The sequence below is a fragment of the Chenopodium quinoa genome, unplaced genomic scaffold (assembly GCF_001683475.1).
Source record: "Chenopodium quinoa cultivar QQ74 unplaced genomic scaffold, ASM168347v1, whole genome shotgun sequence".
Lineage (NCBI taxonomy): Eukaryota > Viridiplantae > Streptophyta > Magnoliopsida > Caryophyllales > Amaranthaceae > Chenopodium > Chenopodium quinoa.
Window position 1 is genome coordinate 3522081 of NW_018742418.1, and position 25467 is coordinate 3547547.

At 36.2% G+C, this 25467-nt stretch overlaps 1 protein-coding gene and 1 pseudogene across 1 annotated transcript; one reads left to right on the top strand and one right to left on the bottom strand.

Moving 5' to 3' along the window:
* Positions 1 to 737: 737 nt before the first annotated feature.
* On the bottom strand, positions 738 to 18257 carry LOC110709531 (chloroplast sensor kinase, chloroplastic-like). Its single transcript, XM_021887749.1, is given in 19 exon segments — positions 738 to 891; positions 2281 to 2334; positions 2468 to 2479; positions 2481 to 2535; positions 3111 to 3167; positions 3450 to 3563; positions 3767 to 3868; positions 3990 to 4105; positions 4276 to 4359; positions 4784 to 4871; positions 6649 to 6860; positions 7436 to 7709; positions 7983 to 8209; positions 13221 to 13313; positions 13427 to 13495; positions 13599 to 13664; positions 16350 to 16646; positions 16753 to 16914; positions 17665 to 18257. Coding segments are annotated over 19 exon segments (2634 nt in total). The 5' UTR covers positions 18121 to 18257; the 3' UTR covers positions 738 to 795.
* A 3535-nt stretch (positions 18258 to 21792) lies between these two features.
* Positions 21793 to 25220, top strand: LOC110709539 (annotated as a pseudogene).
* Positions 25221 to 25467: the final 247 nt, after the last annotated feature.

Genomic DNA, 25467 nt, shown 5'->3' on the forward strand with positions numbered 1-25467 from the left:
TCCCTACTATAAATTGACTTTCATGGCTTGTGGGACTAACTATATATAAAACGATTAAAGAAACGGAGAATGTATATATAAGTGTATATAGAGTTGAAATGAATTAAATAATTCACGTACCCCGGTCCTTGGAGAATCTCCTCCTGATGATTCACCCTAACATAAACCATATTCATTACATAGGTATTTTGCAGAACAAAAGAAACAAAAAATGATATGTAGGGAAAAAGAGGGAAAAAAAAAGGTTATATTCCGCCCTTCTTTTTATTTATTTTTTTTAATTTTGATTTTTATGATTAATTTCTTACAATTATGACTATTAACTCCGTTAAATATTAGTTGCAACTTTGGGTATTATTTGTGAGATATAAAATATTTCAAAGTTGTAACTAATATTTAATGGAGGTAGTATAAAAATTCACTATATTATAAATATCAAAATCATATCATGTGAGATTTTATTAAATTCAGCTTGAATTATGCATTTACTAAGGGTGTGTTCTATTCACATGATTTTCACTTAACTGAACTTATCTGAACTTATTATAATTTATTTTAGTTGTAATTTGAACTTTGATAACCCCTTATCAGATCTTATTTTTCCTGAACTTTAACTTATGTAAACTTATTTTTCCTAAACTGAACTTATTAGACCTGAAATAAGTGAAAATAAGGTGAACAAAGCATACCCTAAATATCAACATTTTAGAATTTTTATTTATATTATATTGAATATATATGTGATCAAGATGTGCATTGTAGTTTATAGGCCATGAAATTCAAATTGCCAAAAATTTATAAGAACAAAGAGAGTACCTGTTTATAGAGAGAAGGAACACTTTTATGAAAAATCCATTGAGCATCAACAACGCCTATTTTTTCATGTGCAGGCTGTTTCGGTCCCCATAATTCCAAAAAAAAAAAAAATAACAATAAAAAAAAAAAATAAATAAAAATTCACCGTCAATGTTAAACAAATTACTCCATTCATTTTTTATCAATTTTTTTTTTTTTGAAAAACTACTCCATTCATTTTATTAGTCATCTCAATTTGCGCGGGATTTAATACGTATTACACAATTTTGACCAAACAACAAATTAAATCATTGTTCTACTCACTTATATTTTGTATGGTCTATAAGACTATAACTTTGATCATTAATATACTTAATTGTAAAATAATACTCCTTCCGTCCCTAAAAGAATGATCTATTTGGCTAAATTTTATTCTCAAAATGTTCATCCCATTTGTACTATTGGTAATGATATATGTAACCCTTAAGGCTATATATAAGCATTAAATATACATTTTAAAATGGAATTAAGTTGGAAATTCATGACTAAATCACGCGCAGATTAGTATAATTAATGTTAATCTATTCTTAATATTTCCTTTTTTAGCTTCTTATACATAGTCAAGGCTATGTTTATCATTTTCCTTGTATTATAATATTCTCCAATTTGCAATAATATTTTGTGCAAAATTAGTTTCCCCATGTAAATTTTGCTTTTTCCATATACTTTTATTATTTTCTCTCTCTATTTTTTTGCAAATCCCATGTGAACTACCTTTTCAATGTACTTCTATTAACTTCCTCATACACTTGTACTTCCCATTTAAGTTTCTTAATACCCGTGAAAACTGCTCAAATAGGTCGTTCTTTTAGAGACACAGAGAGTACTTAATAAAATAGTGAAAAAGTTAAAATTTTGAATAGGGTAATGCTATATGCAACCCTTAGAGCTGCATATAAACATTTAATATATACTTCCTTTTTTTAGTATTAAGTTGGAAATTTATCGACAATTCACGAGTAAATCGGTGTAATAAATGTTAATTTAATGTCTATTCTTTCCACTTTTAGCTTCTTATATGCATACTCCCTCCGTCCTAGAGCACATGAGACGTTGAACTTTTTTCACTATTCATATATTAGTTTTGACCATAATTTTTTACTAACATAATAAAAACATATTTTATCATAAAATATGTTGTTATATAGGTATTAATATAAAGTTTCATAATATAATTTTTAAAATAATTTTCATTAATATTTGATTGTATAAAAACAAAATCAAACTAGTAAATTAACATGTGTACAATGTAACTGTGTTATATATTTTGGGATAGAGAGAGTATAACTTTTTTCCTTTTAAATATAAACATTGAAATGAATCTTACAAATTTACGCATAATACTTTCTTCGTTGTATACAAATCACAAATTGCGGGTGTGTGCCCATGGACTAAACAGGGTAAAAAGGAAAGATAGTCCCAAACCTGTACACATTTTTGAAGGGCAAAATCAAGACCCCATCCATGGACCAAGTCATTCTGCATGGGACGCCATTTAGCAATGCAAGCAAAGTTTAATTAAGATTTAAACCATAAAATCAACAGTGTACGTACAAATGTACCATATACTTTATGATGTTTCTAGACTTAACATAGTAAAGAGTGCACATACCTGGATCATATGCCCACACGCAACGCCATGCATTTCGAGAGAACACAGGAGCCATAATCTCAACAAAGCTGTGCATATTTAGTCACGTGTGAATCATATTTAGTCACGTGTGAATCTTATTAGATCCGTAAATATATTTTTCAATACGAATTAAAAATAATAGTAATAGTCATCTACATACGTATATGTATGAATTGGAGATCAGACTGTGAAATAACAAATTCTTAACATTTTGTGAAATGATTAATTCTTCAAAATATCTACGCCCTACTGTTAGTTGATGCCCTAAGATAACAAATATATACAACTATAGTATTACTTGTCAATTTTAAATTCCGATGCAATAACTACTACTTCCTCCGTTCTTTTTTACTTCACCTGTTTCTTTTATCACGTTTGCCGATGCACAATTTAAACCATCAATAACTTTAATTCTCTATAAATAAAAAATTATAAAAGTTATATATTGTGATAGTACTTATTTAGACGATTCTAACAAAATCTCACATGAACATATTTTTTCATTACATATACTTCACAAAAGACGGTCAAAGGTGGGTTGGTGAATAGTGTAAAAGTCGAAGCGGGTCAAGTAAAAAAGAACGGAGGAAGTATAATATTATTCTTGATTTGTGTGACATACCTGGCGCAGGGTGGTAAACGTGGGTCTATACACGAACCTTCTCTCTCAAGGTTATCCCTGAACAATACTGATAGTTTCGAAAAGTAGATACATTGAGGCGCATTGGGGTCTTTGCACCAGTCGACCTTCTCCGTTGAGTCCCTAGAGAAAGCACCCAAGAAAGAGAAAATAAAATGATAGAACAAGAAAAAAAAATACCACTTACGATATTGTATATGTCAATACTGATAGAGAATATATACACAATATTTTAGGTTAATTAATTTTACAAAATCCTCATTTTAATAGACTTGTATTTAAAAGAAAATATACTTAGATAATTATTTTTATTATTATTACTTGTGAACTTCACTGTCATTTCTTTTCATTGTCAACGGCCATGACCTTCGACTACTGGGATCCAGACCAGGCTGCGAAATCTCCAAACCATATTTCTTCACCAAATCGATATATCTGAAATAAACATCAATATAATTAAAATGATCACCAGTTAATTAAACGTCAATATGAAAATAGTTGGTCTTTAGTTATTACTCGTACTATCCCATATTTTATGACCATATATCTGTATTAATTGGCAATAAATAATGGTGTTCAAATTTTGTTGATACAAAGGTGTATCAGTGTATCCATACGATACAGAGTAACACACTTACTTTACAGGGTCAAAATGCTCAACTCCCAAGTCCTCATCCCAGACAAAAATATAATCATAAGTCGCAACAATGTCTGGATGTAGAAAACGTTTTGCGTACCACCTTAAAAAAAAAAAAAAAAAAAAAAAAAAAAAACCAAAGCCAAAAGAAATTAATATGGTGAATAATAATCTAAGGCAATGGCCAATTTTGCAAAAGACAATGATCCAAGAAAATTATTTACCATTTTGTCTGTTTTAGAACATTAACATGGATAGCTCGCTTTGACCACTCAAATTGGTCCCAATCACTTGTCTTCCCATCATAATGGAAGAGCATAATAGAAAAGTCATCTGAAAACTATATACATAACAATAGTAAGTAAAGATTATACAAAAATATGCTTTTAAATAATATGACAACAACGCAACGAGAACATCATTTAAAATAAAAACTCTATCATATGATCCGCGAGAACCCAAGTACATGTAATTAGTAGTAAATGATTAAGAGAAGTGAAAGGAGGAAACCTTTTTAACAGCTACGTCAATGTTATCCTTCATATCTATACCAACTGTGAAGGTTACAAGATACTTGGGTTTCCTCATCACATCCTGTAGAAGCCATAGGTAAGAGATTACACTTTCGCTGTTTGTATCAATACTCCTTGTTTCATATTACTCTTGATTTTCGAGGTTGAATTTTGACCGTTAATATATAACAATTATTTCCTCTGTGTTTTGTAACTTTTCTTTTCACGCTTATCGATGCATTATTTCAATCGTTAATATCTTAAATTAACAATATTAAAATTATAGACATTTGATGTTAAAATAGTATAAATTGAGACGAATCTAACAAGATCCAACATGACTATGTTTTTCCTTAGCTATAAATAACCAATGTTAGTCAAAGTGAAGCAAATAAATAGTGTAAAAGTCAAGCTGTTGCAAGTATAAAAAACAGTGTGTTACAATAGAATTGTGCAAATATTTTCAAGAGAGTATTATATACTAGTACAGTATATTGTTGAAGTACCTCATCAGGATTACCCCATAATCTACGAAGATAGAAGTCCGATTGAGATGCAATTATGCCTGATGGTAGACTCTCTGCACCTCTAGGAATTGTTTCGACCCGAAATGGCATCTAATATTCATCAAATCAAAATTGATTAGTTCAAGACTATGCTTGGCTAGATAGGGATTTCAAGCTCACGTTGAAGGAGAGTCTGGTGATTACATATAAGTTTATTTCTATCCCGAAACATTAGAAGACCTAAAACATACAATTAAACGGGTTTCTAAAAGTACGAAATGACAATAAAGTGTACTCCGTAGAAATCTTACCTTTGAGTCATGCAACATATGATTTTGGTCATTAGGTTCACTAGACAAGAACGCCACTGGAATATACTTCGATGTATTAAACTGTAAATTTCACAGGGGTAGGTAATAGTGAATACTGAAATATGAATCGAATACGTATGTTTTAATATATCATGTGAATAAATATACAAATATACAAGTATGTAATTCATCTAGTTGATAAGGCAAAGTTTTTGTATTTTGAAATGCATACCGTAGAAGCCGAAATCAAGAATGTAACATAAGTTCCAATCACATATCCAATAACCATTGCAGTGAAAGTTATCAAAATTGGCCGTGAAAACTCATTAGGTAATCTCCTTGTTACCATTCTGCATCGAATATGCGTGATTCAAACATGAAAAAAAATAACATTTTAATAATATATAATTATATTTCTGCTAATTTTTATTTACCATAATACGTTAATACTGTGTCTAAATAACAGTAAATTTTAATCCAAGGAAAAAGAAAACAGACCTTTAATCACAGCTTAATTAGCTTGACGAAGATTCTTCAATAATTATTCACGGTAGAGTAGAAGTTTTTGAAGGCGAAAGATTGCACTTATACACAACAAAATTAATTAGGTTTGAAAATAACAACTCACACAATAGAGTTAATTGAATATGAAAATTGAGGAAAAAAGAACAAATTACTTACAGATTAAAGCATTGCTAAAGATCTCAATTGTTGCTAAAATGCTTAAAGTGTAATAACCAGAAATGCAGTGCATTGAAACAAATTCTAGTGTTCACACATTGAACATTATTGGATCAAATCATGTTTTATATGTAATTGTTTGATTACAAGTAATAATCCTTAAGTACTTTCTATATAAAGAAGATATAGTTTCTATATTGGGAAGATGTCTCAAAATTACAGAATACAAGTTCCTCTAATCACAATCTTATCTAAACATTGAATACAATTAAATAGTCAAACAAAAGAACTTCACCAAAAAAAAAAAAAAAAAATAGTCAAACAAAAGAATACAAATTTTCAGATATGGCCAATACAACATGCTAGGAAGATTAACATAGTGTACATGAACCTTGTGAGTAAGGACCATCAGTGATCCGATCCGAATTGACCATTTGGTAATTCTGTCAAACTTTCTTTCAGTTTACCTGAGTATTTATCTTTCTAGTTAATTTGAAAACTTTTAAATCTTAAAGTAGTTCTCATGCGACTATTAATTTTGGACAGAGGAAATAACATTGTACAAAAGACCAAGAGTAATAATATTCCCTAGTAATAATGTCCGAAATTAATTTATAGGTGTCTCATCATCTGTAGTTACAATGTTTTCTAGAAGATTTTTAGCAAACAAAAAATACATTTCCTGATGCAGTCAAAGTAAAGATGGGGTTTGTATTTACAGGTTGCAGAAGCTGGTTTCTAAATGAGAAAATATAACACAATGTGAGGACAGAGGATTATACAACAGATAGTGGGTTTCTTAAATAAGGGAGCAACCAAACCCTATTATGTGGTTATGCCCCATCAGCTGCAGGACTGTGATTGTATGGAGTCGAAGAAGGAAGCCAAATTTCAACTCGGGTCCCACCTGTTCCAAGAGCAGCATCTGTGTTCCGGGGAGAGATGACACGGACGACACAACCATAGCTCTCAAGTATCTCTCGTGCTACTGTGAGGCCAGCAACAAAGTTCCATGTCATGTTGTCCTCCATCATTTGTTCAGAAAATAGTTCTGCTCCAAATGGTGTAAGCGAATGCATCTGTGTCTGTTTATTAACAAGAAAAAGGAAAAGAGGAGATAAAGCGAGTAAAGCTGATGCGAGTATAAATTCTCCAAGCTAAGCACGCTGATTCATCATTATAAGCATCCACATGCTAACTTACTGTAATGACAAAAAGTGCTACATTTGGCAGATATCAATTACGATAGAGAAGAGAATTAGAGAGCTCAAAAATGTTGTTACATCCATGTCAGAACTTATTGTATTTAGTGTACTGACCCACTCATATCCTAATCAGTACTCAGAAGTAAATTTGGATTCAGCCTCAACATAAGAATAGCATACATTATGTGTAAAAAATTCATTGTAGCAGGGATACGAACAAATTATTTGGATTTTGTAGGCATCTTTAAAATCAAAGTGGAGCTCTAAAGATGAGCTCTAAAAATGTTGTAGCCTTGTTGGTTTTACAAAATAACCTTAAGATTAACTGAGAGTGGGATTTTTCCACCTTTAATAAGGAACTTTCAGTAAAATTGTGACATATGCTTAATTATGAGAGATTGAGATGATGTGACAGTTTCCAAGGGAGAGTGTTAAAAATATAGAGATGATCTTACCATGTAGTGCATATCTGGACCATCATCATCAATCACAACAAGAGCACCACCTGCAGGTGCTCCTATAGAGACGATTTCAACTCTTCCCCCAACATGTGTGCGCAGTAGTGCACCCTCTATTAGATTACTGAGGGCCTGACGCAGTGCAGGTTCTTCTATAGCAACTGGCAGGTATTGGGAGAATTCACTTAATTCCAATCTACGCTTCTGGTTTAAAGCAAGAGGCTGTGCAGCTCCAACCAAATCCACCACTATATCAGAAACATTGCACGGTCTTCCTGACAAGAGCAAAGAGCATAAGAAAACAGGAATTTTGTGAAAACAATGAGAATAATAGCAAAACACAGATTGCTGAGGAATAACTCGACATTCCTCTTCTATTTAAAAACAAGCACTAGAAAACGTCCACATTATCTCCCACATAGAGTAATTAACAGAAAGGCTTCATTAATTGAATGCAACAGCTCAGCAAAACAGTTCACAGTGGCTAAGCTTGAAAATCTTGGCCAAGTGGGTTGGAAAAAATAAAAATTGCCCCTACGTGTACCTGATGCTATGCTGTTGTACAGGTGCTAGTGCCAATGGTGGCATTGGCATCTCTAAATCTTTGATTGCCAAACTTAAAGAATGTTGCTGATCAGAGTCTCTTATCTTATCAGCCGGTGGGTGAGTTGGCACATCCTTTGGTAGTTTAAACGTTCTCATTTCAGGTTGAGCATAACTTGAGACATCCATTTTTTTCAATGATTCTTCATTGAATCTCATTATGTTAGCCTGTAGAGATATAAACAATGCAGTGAGATGGTTCAGGAGAAATAGTCCAAAAGGATAATAGGAAATTGCTTTTGCCGATGTATACACCAGCTGAATAATGACAATATGCAATGAGAAAAGAAACCACAGCAACAACAGCAACATAAGAAGCCTTAATTCCAATGATGAGGTCGGCTACACAAGAAGTGGAAAAAAAAAAAAAAATGAATGAATTGAAATATAAAGCTGGTTCCAACAATACAACTTCTGTTTCAGTTTAAAAATCACAAGAGCATAGGTATAACTTGTCCACAAGGAATTAAATTATCCTCCAACAGCAGACAGAAATCTAAGAAAAGCGCTTCCAACACGAAAAAATTTCCATTAAAAAGCCCTTCTAAAATCCACAATATAATTAAGAGGCCTGTATATTAGATGAATAGAGAAGCCTGAGTGCCTGACCCATCAGACGTGACTCATAAAAAAAGTCCCAAATCCATGCCATAAAGGTTTCTTCTTCTTCTCTCCATAACATCATTTTAACTTCACATCTTATTTAGAATCCAATCAAACCAGCCTTCCCAAAAGCAACCCAGCCAACAAGCAACCAGGCAAAATGATCCAATCCTAGAAACTGCTGTACAGACCGTTGAACCCAATTGATAATAGAGCAATATGATGACAATCAAGCAATACTTCACAAAATTGCACATCTAGAATCTATATACCAGTAGAATGCATCTCCCTTTGGACATGTAAGTAAAGAAAGATTCCTTGGCAATGGAGAGTATCAAACCTGAACCCCAGAAGAAAACAAGGACTAAGGAGAGCAAGAAAACAACCTTTTTTGTGTGTGTGCACCGGAGAGAGGGGGGGGGGGTAAATGAATGCTTCATATTAGACTATGCCAATATTAGGCTGCTATTATGATTATGTAATCATTCCTAGGCTTTATGTATAACCTAGGTTACTTGTATATATACTCTGCCAAGTAATGTCAATAGTCACGGATTACATGCCTACATGGTATCAGCCTAGGTTAGGTCTTCTATCTTCTCTCTGACTCTATGCCTTCTCATCTCCATTCTTTGTCTTCTTCTCCAACCTGCTGCCATGGCTTCTGACACACCTAAATCTCCTGCCTTTCACCCAGCGATTGCTGTTAATAACATCAAAAGCTTCATCCCAATTACCTTGGAGATGGAAAAGGTGCAGTATTCCTCTTGGGCAGAACTTTTCTAGATCCATGCACGAGCATACGAAGTTCTTGACCACATAATTCCATCAGATGAGAAAGATGAAACTGCAGGTCCCGCCCTCTGGTCTCGCCTCGATGCCATTGTTCTTCAATGGATCTACGACACAATATCCCATGATCTTCTTCATACTATCCTTGAGCCCGATTCTACGGCTTAGCAAGCTTGGGATCACTTGCAAGATATCTTTCAAGACAACAAGAGTTCTCGTGCAGTTCAATTGGAAGGCCAATTCTCCAACATTGAGATGAAAAACTTTCCCAATGTCTCCGCCTATCGTCAAAAGGTGAAAATGCTGGTTGATCAACTCGCTAATGTCGGTGCTCCGGTCAACAATCAACGGCTTGTTCTCACCCTTATTCGCGGTCTCCCAAAATCATTTGATAGGGTTGCCGCCGTTCTTCACCAAACTGACCCTTTGCCTTCCTTCTACAAAGCTAGGTCAATGCTATCTCTGGAGGAATCCCGCCTTGCAACCCAGGCTGCAAGTGAAGCTCTTACCACCGGTGCCGCCTTATTAGCCACCGGAAACGACTCTGTTTCTTACCACGAGGAAAACTTTTCTGTTCATGACACTAATCCCTCTCACCACCGTAGCAACCGGGGCAACGGTCGTGGTGGTCGCAACCGCAGAGGTGGTGGCTGTGGTAAAGGCCGACATAACAATGGCAACAACTGCGGGGGTAGGCCACACCACAGCTAGCAGCACCAAGCTAACCGCAATCAACAGTGGGGTCTTGGGACCGTGGCAGCAATACCCTACCTGGCCAGAACCATGGGTGGTGCCACCTTGCCCATACCCCGCTTCCTCTTGGCCCCGCCAATCTGGGCCACATCAGCAAGGTGTTTTGGGCCCAAGACCCCAACAACAAGCTTTCTCAGCACATGCTCCATATACTGTCAACTATGCTCCAACAGACATCGACGCGGCTATGCACACTCTCACACCACCGGATGACGAATGGTACATGGACACCGGCGCCACCTCCCACATGACATCTCAACAAGGTACTCTCTCGTCTTATTTTAATTTGAGCAATCAACACAATATTATTATTGGCAATGGGCATGATATTCCAATTTGTGGTGTCGGTTGTGCGTCTCAAGCTGAATTCTTTCCTTGGCATATCAGTCACACATCACGCAAATGGGTTATTCTAATCTCAGAAATCATATGCTCAAGACATCATTGCTCGAGCTAAAATGTCATCGTGCAAGCCCTCCTCCACCCCGGTCGACACCAAGGCCAAACTCAGCGCCAACTCCGGCCCACCAGTCCAAGATCCCACACTTTATCGAAGCTTAGCCAGTGCTTAGCAATACTTGACATTCACCCGGCCGGATATATCATATGCTGTCCAGCAAATATGTCTATTCATGCACAACCCTCGCCAAGAACATATGCAAGCCCTCCGTCGCATTCTTCGATACTTGCAAGGTACACTCAAGCTCAGCCTGCACTTGTACCCGACCTCACTTGCGGGGCTCATATTGTACACTGACGCAGACTGGGGTGGCTGCCAGATACGTGACGCTCTACATCAGGTTATTGCGTCTTCCTTGGGGATAACTTGTTATCTTGGTCAGCTAAGAGGCAGCCCACTTTGTCTCGCTCTAGTGCCGAGGCCGAATACCGTGGAGTGGCCAATGTAGTAGCCGAATCCTGCTGGCTTCGCAATCTTTTACTGGAGCTCCGATGTCCTATCAAGAAAGCCACTGTGGTATATTGCGACAATGTAAGTGCAGTCTATCTCTCCAGCAATCCCGTACAACACCAACGTACAAAGCACATTGAAATAGACATCCACTTTGTACACGAAAAGGTAACCCAAGGTCAAATCCGCGTACTTCACATTCCATCTCGCTGTCAAATAGCTGACATATTCACCAAGGGGCTACCACAAATTTTGTTTGAAGACTTCCGAGCCAGCCTTAGCGTTCGATTGCCTCCTTGGGGGTGTACTAGACTATGTCAATATTAGGCTGCTATTATGATTATGTAATCATTCCCTAGGCTTTATGTATTACCTAGGTTAATTGTATATATACTCTGCCAAGTAATGTGAATAGTTACGGATTACATTCCTACACTTCAGTTTCTCTTCCTTAATTGCTTTAGGTAAGAAACTCAAAAAATTGAAATTTGAATTCCCAAATGTGTACACATGTGGGTCAAACATAGGAAAAAGGGGAGAGAAAATTCTCACCGAAGCCTATTGTGATGGATCAGCCACCACTAAGACTGTATACAAGAGGGGGGAAAGGCAACGGCAGCAGGTGCAAGAAACAAATAGCAGAAGAGGACAATGCTGTTTTATGTTCCACTAGAGAGTGTGGCTGTGAGGCAAACTCTGATGTTTTGATGATTTAGCCAGAGCAGGACAAATTTCATTAATTGGATGCTAGGTTATGTTTGTAGTAGTATGCCTTAGTATATAAGAAGTTAGCTTATGCAGTAGTTGTCATGTGTGAATTGTATGAAATGTTTTTAAGAGGTTAGCAACCTAAAGTTGCTTAGGAGAGTAATGGCCTCATTTAAGCCACCATCTTTGTGTTCTTTTGCTTTCAATCAATCAAACTACCAGCTTCCATCTTTATGTCTTTATTTCCATTGCATAAATATTCATCAGTTAAGCTAGTCCATTACACCTATAAAGTTATGCTCATTCAATTAGTAATTAGTTTTGAGTTGGGGCCTCATTGGGTATTTGAACGTTTAAATCTCCTCCACCATGGACACAGGCTTGCACATCCCAAAGATATTTACAATATTTGGAGGTATAAATGGCAATGATAGTATTAGAGCCAAGTTAGAAACTAGTACGTTTAAAATTTTGAGCTTCTCATCATGGAGACCCATTTAGTTCAAAATAAAGGGAATATTACATGTGAGGATAATGGTAAAACCCATATATATGCACATATGTGAGTTCCCACTCACTCACACATTAAAATAGACTTTAACAAAAAAAAAAAAAAAAAATACTACCCAATACGCTTAAGGTATTACTCTTCTCATTTCTAACTGGTTATAAATAGAGCTTGCTTGAACATGTACATGACCTAAAAGGCTACAACACTGCCATTAAGGTAACACTAACAGCCTAGGTAAAATGTTAGATTAACAAATTTGTAAGCACACAAGTTTTTAATAATATTTACCAAGCAAATTCATTGTATAGCAAAAAGGGATAGAGATATCACTCCAAAACAACATGCTGGCTCCATCATCAAGTACTCACAACTTCAAAAGATTTCAGTCTCACAATCACCAAAGATCACCTTCATATAATGTTGTTTCTCTGCCTATAGATTTCCACATCCATTAACTACATAAGTGACAGGATATAGTAGGTCTACACAACTTACTGCTGCTACATATTTCTGCAGTCTTTCTTACATTTCGGAGGCCAAACATTCACATCTACTATCAGCATCATTCACTACTAGAAAAGGTACCTATATCACAATGTTCTAGGCAAATAATATATCTGGCAATCTTTAATGTAAGCCTAATTCCAGTCATCAATTCTATTATGTGCTCAATAACAATGTTTCTAAACAAGAAATGCTTTCTTATAAAGGAAACTGGAAAGAATCTAGCAAAGCCAATCCTTAACACTTTAAATTAGCAGGTTCATCAATTTTCATAGTCCAATTCTTGTTCTTCCTCATCCAAGGAAAGACCTCAGAAAGGTACAAATCCAAAGGTTGGCAAAGAGCTATTATCAAAAGTTGAATTATTATATTTGAAGGTCAACAGAAAGAGAAAAAACCTTTGTCAAGAGAACTGCATCCTGCAGCTGTTCCAAGGTGTCTCGTATATGATCTCCTTGGACCATTATGTCTTCAACGATGTCATGAGCAATCTAACAGAACAAAGTCATCAGTTTAGCTAATATGGACAACTAAACACTGAACAATATGAGGTTAAATCTCCTAAAATCCATAAGATCAGGCCACAGGAGAAGATAAGGCTCACCTCACTTCTATTAATTTGAACTGCTAACAATTTAGATAGGCTCCGTATGCTAGACAATGGCCCACGAATCTGATGATTATTGGATAAAACAGCACACATAATGAGTTCCAGAAGCCCTGTGGAGTCATACACAAGGAAGGCACTGAGCCACTGCAAAAATAAGATATATTACTTGTTCAACAAGATTACTCATCCGGATGTTATTTTGCCAAGATGTCTGTTGAAGCAGCATTGCTTTCTAGAACAAAGAAAAAACAAGTTAAAGAAAGATCCAGCAAATAAATTACAAGCTGGACTTATCAAAAAAGAAATCATAACCAATAATAGAAGCATCTATCATTCAAATTTTAAAACACAGTAGTGATTATAGTATTGGTCAAAATATTATCTTGCACTGTTTTTGCCATTGGAGTGGCACATTAACCACGGCATCAAAGTATTATACAATAAAAAATAAAAATAAAAACTAAAATAAAAAACACAGAAAAAAAGGATCATTTATTTGACCACTTTTTATCTTTACATTATGTAAAACCAAGTCCCTACAAGAGTAAAGACCTTGTGCATACAATGTGAATACAGAAGGCAAAACACAATGATCTGTTTCACTACATAAGGTTATTTCATGGAGATATGCTCACAAGCCACTGCTTTAGGTATGAGGGTCCAAAGAGTATATTTTGAGAAAAGCCCAAAGAGTATGAGGGTCCAATCAACTGTCTAAATCAATGTCAATACTGACTCTCCTTGCTGGTCCAATGGTCCTTTAAACGATGATAAGCTCTAAACTAGAGGGTTGGGTCAGCTTCCTGAATCAATGTCACTACTCACACCACCTACCCTCATTGATCCCTTTCCAAAGAGTATGCCCCAATACCGTACACTTCAAACTAATATCCCATTTACATATTTACTGAGCTCCTCCTGAATATAAGCTCTAATCAATTACATCTATCTCCACCCCTTCCCCCTCCAGTGATTCCATGGCTTTTATTCAGAACCAGTGAAACCCCAACCACTTTCCAAGGTACTGATTTTCAATTATACCTCATTCAGGTTTAGAAAAACCTCCACTGAGTACAACAATGTCATGCTTTAAAAGGAACAAGAAAACTGAGATGATAGGTTCTTAAGATACTAGGACTTAAGTGACCAGAAAAGTGCACACGCCTAAGAAAGTCATTTCTTTAGCTAAAAGTGTACACACTCAGTTACAGAATATGCAAAGAATCACATAACAGGAAAAAATAAAACAAAAAATCCACTTGAACTGATAATTTTCTATTTTACCAAAAAAAAAAAGAAAAAAAATAGAAGAAAGAAAATGCACGCAAGTCTCAAAAGGTTATCACCATGTAAGCCTTGGTCCTCAGTATATCAGTCCCACTTTTCATAGACTATCAATATTTTTTAGTAGATATGCATTATTGACGCTGGGATTAAGGCTTTGATTGATTGATATACATTATTGACGCATCTTCAAAAGTTCCCCGAAACAACTTCTCTACTACTTTTCTTTAACATGTTAAGAGAAGAGAAACCGTAATAGGAGGTTCTTGCACTATTAGAAATAACACTTCAAAACAATGGCTATCCCATTGCAAAGTTAATCCCTCAAATAAGGTGATCTACACAAATTTCCTTTGAAAGCGATATAATCTTCCAAGAATTTTCCAAAATGACCAATGCTGATTCTCCTACACTAATTCATGCTCAGAAAAAAGCTTCAAATTACCCAAAACATATTCCTCCACCAAAAGTCTTCCCTACATCGAGTCATGATATTATATATTGCTAAAAATCACGGGAGATTTCAGGAAAGAGTTGTATTTCTATCAGATTTACTTACAGATACCCAACTCAGAACATGTATTGAAATTAATATAACTGAAGGGTAATATCCGATTAAAGTATAAACACAATAAATTCCTATCTCCATAAATAATTATACTCAAGTATAATAAGTGCTTATTTGGTTTGTGTAGAAATGTAAATCCAATAAAAAGTTTAATACCATGGGAATTAATTTTCCTTTAGTAATTCATGAGAAAATGCCCAAACTAAGTTTGGTTGGCATAAGGGAATTTATATTTCCCATGAATTAACATAGGAATTTAAACTAACCAAGGGGGAGCTAGGTAATTTATTTCCCATATTTTGTGGGAATTGCAAATTCTCATGAATTTTAACTTCCCCATTTTCCATACTTTTGATCAAACACCGTGTCAAAACTCTAATTAATGTGAAGTTAAGATTCCTACATTTTTTCCAACATACCAAACAATACCTAATTAGCTACCATAATTTCCCAAGTGCTTATCCTCATATCATATCCTTATCCTAAGACATTTGTGAAAAGCAATCAGCAAATATCATACCAAGTTACCAACTGTCTTTACCCTAATAGAGAAACATCTATTTGGCTTATTAGATAAATTGTCTGCAAAGTATAAAATCTACATGCAATCGCGTGACTACAAGCTAATAAAAGATATCTGCAGGAGCAACAGAAGAGAATTTAAAACTTCCCCCATCAACACAATGCAAACAGGAATAGTATATTGATTGCAAGCAGCCCTGCAAACACTCTAAGCCCCTTAATCTCCTTTCAGAATCAAGATATTGTGATTTCTTTCAGGACAGTGATTTCCAGTAAATATCATTAACTTGCCCACCCCCACCCCTTTTATACTTATCATATCAGTTTAAAGCTGCACGTCATATTATCAGCTTTATTGGATTCCAATGACGATTAAACCCAAGAGGACTTGAAATTAATTTAACAAAAACTTGACAAAGAAGCGTACATCAAACGCATAACTGATCTATAGGATTATATTGCATTGCTCAAGGTTAATAAACCACACAGACTAACATATGAGGTAGAAGGCAAAAAGGATGAAAGTAAACAAAGATGAGCTACCTGATCCATAACATAAGCCATAGCAAGGGAATGAGAAATATTTATAGCATTTAATCTCTGGTCAGCTGATAGATTGAAGCATGTCAGTGGATTTCCACCACATAATGGGATATCTGGCGCCTTCGAATCAAATTTAGGGGGCAATGCATAGCACTCTTCTGGGGATGGCAAGTAAGAAGCATCATGAGGTCCCTTTTCAAGCTCAACACCAGGAAGTTCAGCAACCAAAAACCCGACAACAAATGGATGTTTGACCATTGGAAAGACAACAGATCTACACTCCGATATTGCCTCAGCCTACAACTCATAAGAAATTTGAGTCCAAAATAAGTCAATGAAAGATCCTATGCGGAATGATTCAGAACAAGCCCATTCAATTTGTACAATAAATTTAAAAGCCTACTTGCATGTTTGAAAGAGCAGCTTCAGCACCACGCAGCCCAGCTGGAACACCAAAATTACCAACTAAAATGACAATATCAGACCCATCCACTGTTGGATAAAATGTAACACGTCGAAGTTCTAAACGATCCATCACATAGCTACCAGCAGGCCGGACATAAACCTGCACAAACAAAAGGTATCAACTATCAGTACTCAACCATCAAAAAAAAAATATCAGTATCCAAATACTCTGTAACTGCATTTTAAAATCCAAAAGGCAATAATCTAAGTTGAGCAAGAACCTTAAATAGAAATTAAGAACAAAAATGTGTGACCATATACTACTGATTACAAAACAAACTCTGCCATGCTCTCTTAGATTAGAAGATGTTTTATTTATTCACATTTGGACCTTTAGCCCAATGTTTTCATTTATGTTGTTGATACCCTATCATGATCAATAGTAAGCAGTAACCTCAAAGGCAACATTAGGCAAGTTCCTTGGATCAACAAAACAATTGAAATGCCAAAGCATAAAAAACATGGGATGTAAAATATTGCAGGGTTGTTTGGTTGACAAAAATACTGAAAATAGACAAAATGGAAGAAGTTGCTTAACTCGTACCCCTGATTACAAGGAACTTCCTGTCCAAAGTTTTACACACATAGTTAACCAAACAACATTTTACACTTCTTCGGAAATGAAACTAAGGAATACACGTTAAAAGCAACTTATTTCCTACAAGATAAGTCGTATAACTTCGTATGTTCAACCAAAGGACCATTTAAAACCCCAAATAAACCCGAGCAACATCATTAACCTACCGACAGGTAATCATATCTATCAAAAACTAAAGCACTCGATCAAGTACTGCATTCTATTCTAAAATGGGCATCCTGCAAATTTATTAAAAAGATTTGAAAAACTTACAGAGAGAAGGGCACTGGGGTCAACAATCCTTCGGAAAAGGGTCAATTGATCAAGACAAAGCCTCTGAAAATCAGGGCTAGGTAGAATAATACCTTGAGATTTAGGGTCCCTCTCAATTTTCTGGGTAAATTCAATGGGAGAAGACGAAGCTTTTTGTATTACAGAAGCCAATGCCGAAGCAGAAGGGACCCACTCACCGCCTTCTTCTTCCTCTAAAATGGGGTTATTTACATACCTTAAAGTAGCAGTTGAACTAGAACTAGAACTAGAAGAAGATGAAGAATTGGCCAAAAATGGCGGTTTTTGGTGAATTGGGAAAAAAGAGTAGCATTTGAAGCAACAAATTTGGGGTTTGTGGGAATGATTATGGTGAAAAGGGTAGGAATTAGAGCAAAAGAAAGATGGATTGGAGAGAGAAGAATGTTGTGGAGGGATTGCAGAGAGAAGATGCATCATGTTTCTGGGTTACTGATTGATTGATTGTGTTGGTGTTGATGAGAAATGGGGTTCTAAATTAGTGGAAGGGAGAGTGATGATAAGAAATGGTGGTTGGTAACGAGTAACTACTTTCTTTTGCCTCAATCATCGTCCTTTTTGAGATCGGTCTTTTTCGGGTTTCTATTCCTACACGTTGGTTTAAATTTAATATTTTTGGGTTAGGTCGTGTTTTGCCGAGAAATTTTAAGTTATTTCCTTAGCTAAACGAGGCTAGCACCGGAACAAGGACGCTAAGAAAAAGTAATGATGGCCAAGGGACCAAGCACTGGCCTATGCCTTGGGGCGTTGAATCGTTATGTTGTTATATGACCATGGCCAGGCCCTTGGGGTGTTGATGCTGCTACCCAAAAAAAAAAAAACCTTGGTAATGAAGGGTAGTGTATTGGCTTACCTTAGGGCCAAGGCAAGAGAAAGCAGTGCAAGAGGCCTAAGGCAACATAAGGCCAAGCCAAGCAATGCTTCTAGAGACATGATCTTGAGGGGGAGCGAGGATTAAAGCATGAATGAGATAGTTCTGGGCACCAAGTAAGCCTTGTAGGGCTCTTTGGGAACTCCGAGAAGCATCTTGGCATCTAAATTTGCCGGAGCCAAAAATACTCTCTAGAGGGTAAGCTTAAAGGCTAATATACGAAATATGGCCATACAATTCAAGTAATTGTAAGAAATGCATCTCGATGTCATATACTATTGTTTAAAACCACATATATGACCATTATTCGAACACATAAAGGATCATGATGGCATGGAATTAATAAAAGGTTGTGTGTATGTAACCGGCTAAATTGATAGTTTAAGGACAAAGTGGACAATACTAACTATCCAAATAATATGCTGGGGTCTCATAGGGTTCAAAGAAAGCACATCGCTCTTATTTCATCACAAACTTAGAAAAATTGAAAATTGTCAAAAATTGAAGGCGAATAACATGCTTTCAAATCAAATTTTTTTCAAGAATTAAAATGAATATAAGGGTGTATAATACTCTGTAATAAAAAGTTCACATAACATGGTGAGTTTGTGCCACAAAAATGGGAGAGACGACCAAACTAAGTATTGAATCATCAAAAAACTATTACTGTGACGATATATGTCTGAGAGTTAAAATAAATTTTGAAAAAAAATACAAGTAAATCAATGTAATCCCAAGAGATTATAATGATGAAATTCAATCTATAATGTGCTCTAGCATACCTGGAGCTGTCAAAAACTGACCGACCCAAGAACCCGACCTGAACCAGCAATGATCTAAACCCGATCTGTACTCGAACAATGGGGTGAAATTGGTGACATATATGAAAGGAATGGTGTCCTTCGAACAAGTGTATATTCCGATAGAGGGTTCAAAATTAATTAGGAAAGCTAATTATTCAGTGAAGTCAAGTGATCGAAATGTCTAGCCGGAGGCCGCTTTCAATCAGTTATATTAATGTATATTTAATAGTACAGCTTGCTCTTGACTGAACCCTACGGGTCACACCCAATAGTGTAACTGAACAAAGGCGACGAATTAATCCGAAGGTTTAAATAAGTCGATAGAGATTTTACGAACTCAAACATCGAATTTCGAGCTTCGAATGTCGAACATCAAATCGATTCAACGAATCGAGAAGACGAGAAATAAGTCAAATGATAATTCATTGCGAAAAGACCTAGCCTCGAACTGGCCTAGCCAATCGAGGACTAGGCATCCTAGGCTAGCAAGGCTGCTAGCCATGCTCTAGCCTCGGTAGCAAGCCCAGCAGCCATGCATGTGCGCTGGCCGGGCGACCTGGCCGGCTAGCAGCGCAAGCCTCGCAAGCATGCATGTTGGCTAAGTTAGCAACGCTAGCGTCAGCCCGCAAGCATGCGAGCAGGCTAATGCTATCAAAAGCTAGCACCAGCCCACAAGCGCACGAGTAGGCCTAGCTACCAGCCCGTTAGCGCGCAGCAGATTTGCGTGGCTTGTGGTATGCTGGCAGGCCCAGCCAAGGGAAAGGCCGCCAACTGGGCGTGCCTTGGAGCCCAAGGCATGAGGCCAACCAACTTGCCTTTCCCTTGGGTGAGGTGGCGGTTTGCTTGCTTTCCAAGGAGAGGGCTTGTGGTCCTTACCTAACCCTTCCCTTGGATTGCCACTTGTCATTTGCTTATTGTCTAATGCTATTTAATTTAATTTAGAATTAAATTAATTGCTTATTTTTCTCACTTTATCATTTCTCCCACATGGAAAGATGATTGAGGTTTTTGGAGCCTTTGCCTATAAATACCAACATTGGGAGTTGGGAAATTTACACTTTGAGTTGAACTCAATAAGGTATCTCCTAAAAGCGTGAGAAAGCCTTTTAGTTTGTAAAACTCTAATTTCTTATGGTTTAGCCTCGTCTAAGCTACGAGGTAGGAACCTTGTTTCGGGCGTGTGGGTGTGCGACGTAGGAGGGTTCACACTTGCGGGTCTTGAGCTTTCCGTGGTTCGTGCTCGGGGTTCGTGAGAAGCACGCTTCAAGGGTAAGGAAGTCTTTTCTCTACGTTCTCTCTCTCCCTCTTTATGTGTTTATCGCTTTAATAATTGCATATTAGTTTGTTTAGTTGTATTAATTATGCATGCGGTCCGAGAGGGTTTTGGTTCAACACGATGCTCACGCATTGTAAAACCCAACAATATAACCCGACCCGAACCCAACCTGATGTTAACCAACAACCAATTAATTTGATCTGATACTTTATGACCTGAACCTGAACCCGACTTGATAGTAATCGACAAGCGATTTAACTCGACCCGACAACAGTTCGAACCCGAACAGTACCCAATCCAATTAGAACTCGAAAATGATTATAACCTGATACTACCTGTTATTATTGAACCGACTTGTGATGACCCATACCTAGGTTTTATTTGACTTATCAATTCATCATTGTTTACCCAACCTGCCATTGACCAGACTAACATGAAATTAGATATTAACGCGACCTGCTTTTACCCAAATAACATGAAACAAATTAAACCAAATAAATCTTGAGTTTAATTTGGTTACAATTATATAATCATAGATTTGTACAATTTGTTCAGATAATATACCAATATGTTGGCTTAACAACATATTTGTTTGAGATTATTGTATACCTCTTGTTCTCTATTATACAGGGTTAATAAATTGAATTATAGAAGACACAATTATATAGGTTTAACTTGACCACACGTACCGATATTGATTCGACTTAAACTTGACGCAAACCCAGGCCAAGAATGACCCAATTTAAAGATTAAACCTCACAATTATTTGACCAACCCTAACCCAAACTCGAATTTACCAGCCATTAACCTACCCAAACCTGATTGGACACAACCCGAACCTGAAATCGAACCCGACCTGAATCTGACTAGAAGTGAACCCGACCTACACCCGAAAGGGTGAATAGCCCAAAATAACTTGAAACAAGAATGACCAGACCCAAAGCTGAACCTGATCTAGAGGCTAGATTGATCCGACATAATCTAATACATAATTCGACTCGAGACCTGATTTGATCCGATCCGAATCCGACTTGAATGCCCGAATGGACAACTCTTGGGGCATACCTGTAGACACTTGGATTTGGTATTAAGCCATGGTTGTCTAAATTTGATAATTTCCCACCATATCAATTTTCAAAACATTGACCATTTTTTATTTCTTTCTAACACCATCTTTAGACCCTAAACTCCTAAAGTTTCCCTCTTAACGGCTCGAAATGCAATAGTAGCCCTACGATCTTCCACTAATCATAGTCTGACTTTCTCTCTCCTAGTCTCCTCCCACTTTGACCAACTCCATTAATTTAACCCCTTCTTCTTCTAGCCGTTAGAATTTTACAACTTTTTCAGTCATCCTTTCTCAAAATGCCCTGCATTCCAGCAAAACCCAGAATCATAGTGACTTGCAATACACAATTTCCCTCTCTTAATTCATCCCTTTCTGATCTTTCAATTGAAATGGGTAAAGATTTGGAACCCTGTAATTTTGTTTCTGAATCTGAATCTTTAATCCCTGTTGTAGAAAACCCAAAATTTGTTTGTTCTTTGAAGCGTAAAAGACCCCCGAAAATTCAGATCCCTAATGTATTGCAGGAAATTTCGGTTGATACCCAGATTAAATTTGGGTGTTCTCCTGTTAAAAATGATGGAATTTATTGTTTTGAGGATTTGGGTGTTGGGGTTTGTTCAATTAAGGGTAAGAAGAAGTTTATGGAAGATACCCACAAGATTGTTTCTTCCATTGACGGCAATGCTAAGAAGGTGTGTTAATGCACACCAACTGTTTGTCAAAATGCCGCTTTGGTTTTTTGTAGTGTTATTTTTATTGTATTGCGACTAAAATAGTGAAACTTGTTTAATTTTGCAGGGGTTTTTTGGGGTTTATGATGGGCATGGAGGGAGAAAAGCGGCTGAATTTATTGCAGAGAGTTTACATAAGAATGTCATTGAGTTGCTTGATAATTGTGATGGAAATATGGCTAAGGAAGAAGCAGTAAAAGCAGCTTATCTTAAAACAGATAGAGAATTCTTGGAGCAGGTAACTTTTGAGGCACATCATTCTTTATTTGCTTATCTTTTATATGCTTATTATTTTAAGTAATCTAATGAATTAAAAACTTTTCTTGGAGCTTTCTTCCAAAAAGATGTAAAAAATGTGATTCTTGTTTTGTATGTAGTTGTCTTCATCAATAAGATGATGTTTGGTCAAAATGCCTGTTGTTTCTTGTATGAATTATTCCTTTGAGTGGCCTATGGACCGGATTTTCGTTTGTTGGACATGCAAATCGCTATTCAGTTCAAATTATGTTAAAATTATGTTAAAATTTTGCAGCACATTTTGAGCTTGTTTGGTGGATTAAGTTAATGTTGCAATTATTTCTCTAGTCCAGTGAGAATGCAATGAGATTTTTTTTTTTAAAATTCCGTAAGAAGCTGCAATTTTGGGTTTCAAACAAATCCTTGTAGTGTATGCTATAGTACTAAGTAAGAAGCTGACAGTGTTATATTGCTATGATTGCTATAACACTATAGATAAAACATCAAGCAATAATTTCTTATCTTAATATTTATAGAAAGTTAATACTATGATCATAGTGGGACAGCTGAAGTGTATGATTCATTGATTCGTCACAAGCTAAATGTTTGCTTTGCTGCATGTTTATCATTGTTATTGAGTATTTTTCCTCCCACCCTTTTCTTCTATCCAGGAAGTAAGCAGTGGTTCCTGTTGTGTCACAGCTCTGATAGAAGGGTCAAAGATGGTTGTCTCGAATTTGGGAGAGTGCAGGGCTGTTCTTTGTAGAGGTGGAGTGGCGGAGGCTCTCACAAAGGACCATAGAGCCGGGATGGAGGAAGAGCGGAAAAGAATCGAGGATAAGGTACTTTCTTATACTTCTATATGGTTATGGACCTTATGGTCATTATTAAAAGTACATAGCTTCGGATAAAAGATCTGAAATATTGGTGCTTCAATGGGTTTGTTTTATAGGGAGGATATGTAGAATTCCATAAGGGAGCTTGGAGAGTTTGGAGATGCTCATCTAAAAGATTGGGTGGTGTCGCAGCCACATTCAACAATTTTGGATTTGACTCCTGATATGGATTTTCTTGTCTTAGCTTCTGATGGACTGTGGGAAGAGGTAACAACTTTTTGCTGTTCTCCATACACTTGCTGTTGATATTGTATTTGCTGGTATAATTTGTGGTCATTCTGTGTATTTTGTGGTCATTGCTGTTCATGTTCTTGTTCTTTGTGCTACGTATTTTGCTTGATCTTTTTTTTTTTTTTTTAATGATATGTTTCCAATATCATATAATTTGTCTTAAAATCTATTTTATTGAAGTGTCCTATTTTTTTCTGGATATTGTACTTCACGGTTTCTCCGGAATGAGAATTGGCTCTAATTTTCTATATCATACAAGTAATAGATAGATGCGGGTGTTCTCTGTGTACTCCCTAGCTTAGTTAATTAAGAAATTACAGTCGAAGTTGGGCCTGTCGGCAAAAAACTTAACATGTTCAGCTGAAAGAGCATAACTGTTGTGATTGGGATAGTGCATTACCCATAAGCTTTTGAACATCGATCACATTATTCATTTATGTGGCTTATCTAGCAATCATGCCACTGGTACTTTAGAGTGGGAAACATTATTGAGTTTAATAACAATCATTTATTTGTTTTTCCTATTCAATAGGTTGGAAACCAAGAGGCCATTGACATTGTGCAGCAGTCTTGTATGTTTCCAATTGATGATTTAAATAATAAAAACCAGAGGAGCTTAAAAGTGAATGATGATGAATATGCTTGTGTCAGCACAAGCTCCTCTCCGAAGGTGAAACGGGTTTCCCTCTCTAAGCAGAAAAAGAAGACAACACTTTCTCCATCTCTAAGCTTCAGGAAGATGGACAGTTCAATCATGGCAAAGGAAGATGTTTCTTACTTCGATAATAATAATCACAGTCCTGTAAAATTAGGAATAACTTCAGTATTTTCAAACAAGAACATGAAAACCCCATCTCCATCTCCAAGCTACAAGAAGATAGAAAAAGAAGGTCTTTCTGACTTTGACAATGAAAATCACAGTCCTCCTACTAAGTTAAGAAGAACTTCACTGTTTTCGCACAAGAATATGAAAAATCACTCTTTGTCTCCAAGCTGCAAAAGGACAGAAAACACCTGCACAGTAAAGGAAGGTCTGTCTGACTTCTACAACAAAAATGAGAGTCCTGCAAAGTTGAGACGAACTCCATTGTTTTCGCCCAAGAGCATAAAAACTCAGTCCCCGAATAGAGAGAATAAGAGACCCACTTCTGATGGCCTAGTAGCTGCTTGCAAAAAGCTTGTAAATCTCGCTGTAAGTAGGGGTACTATGGATGACATTACTGTGATGGTAGTTGATCTGAAACATTATAAGTTAGATAGAAATGCTTTGCTTTCTACCTTGTAAGATTCGATTGGTTAGTTTATAGATACTCGCATCAGTATAATTCAAACATATTTGAATATTCTTTGACTTAGGCCTTGTTTGGTTCACCTTATTTTTACTGATCTGGTCTGGTCTGATCTGATCTGATCTGACCAAACTTTGACCTTAAGTGTACGATAATCTATAAGGAAAAAATATATCAAGTGGGATCTTGTTAGATTCGTAATAATGTGTAGTTTATTAATATGTAATTTTCACAATTTAAATCATTACGAAATTAAGAATATTTAGCGATAAAAAACCGCACAGAAAACGATGTTCTGATCTGAACTTATTTTTTCTGATCTGATCTGATCTGAACTTATTTTTCTGAAATAAGTAAAAATAAG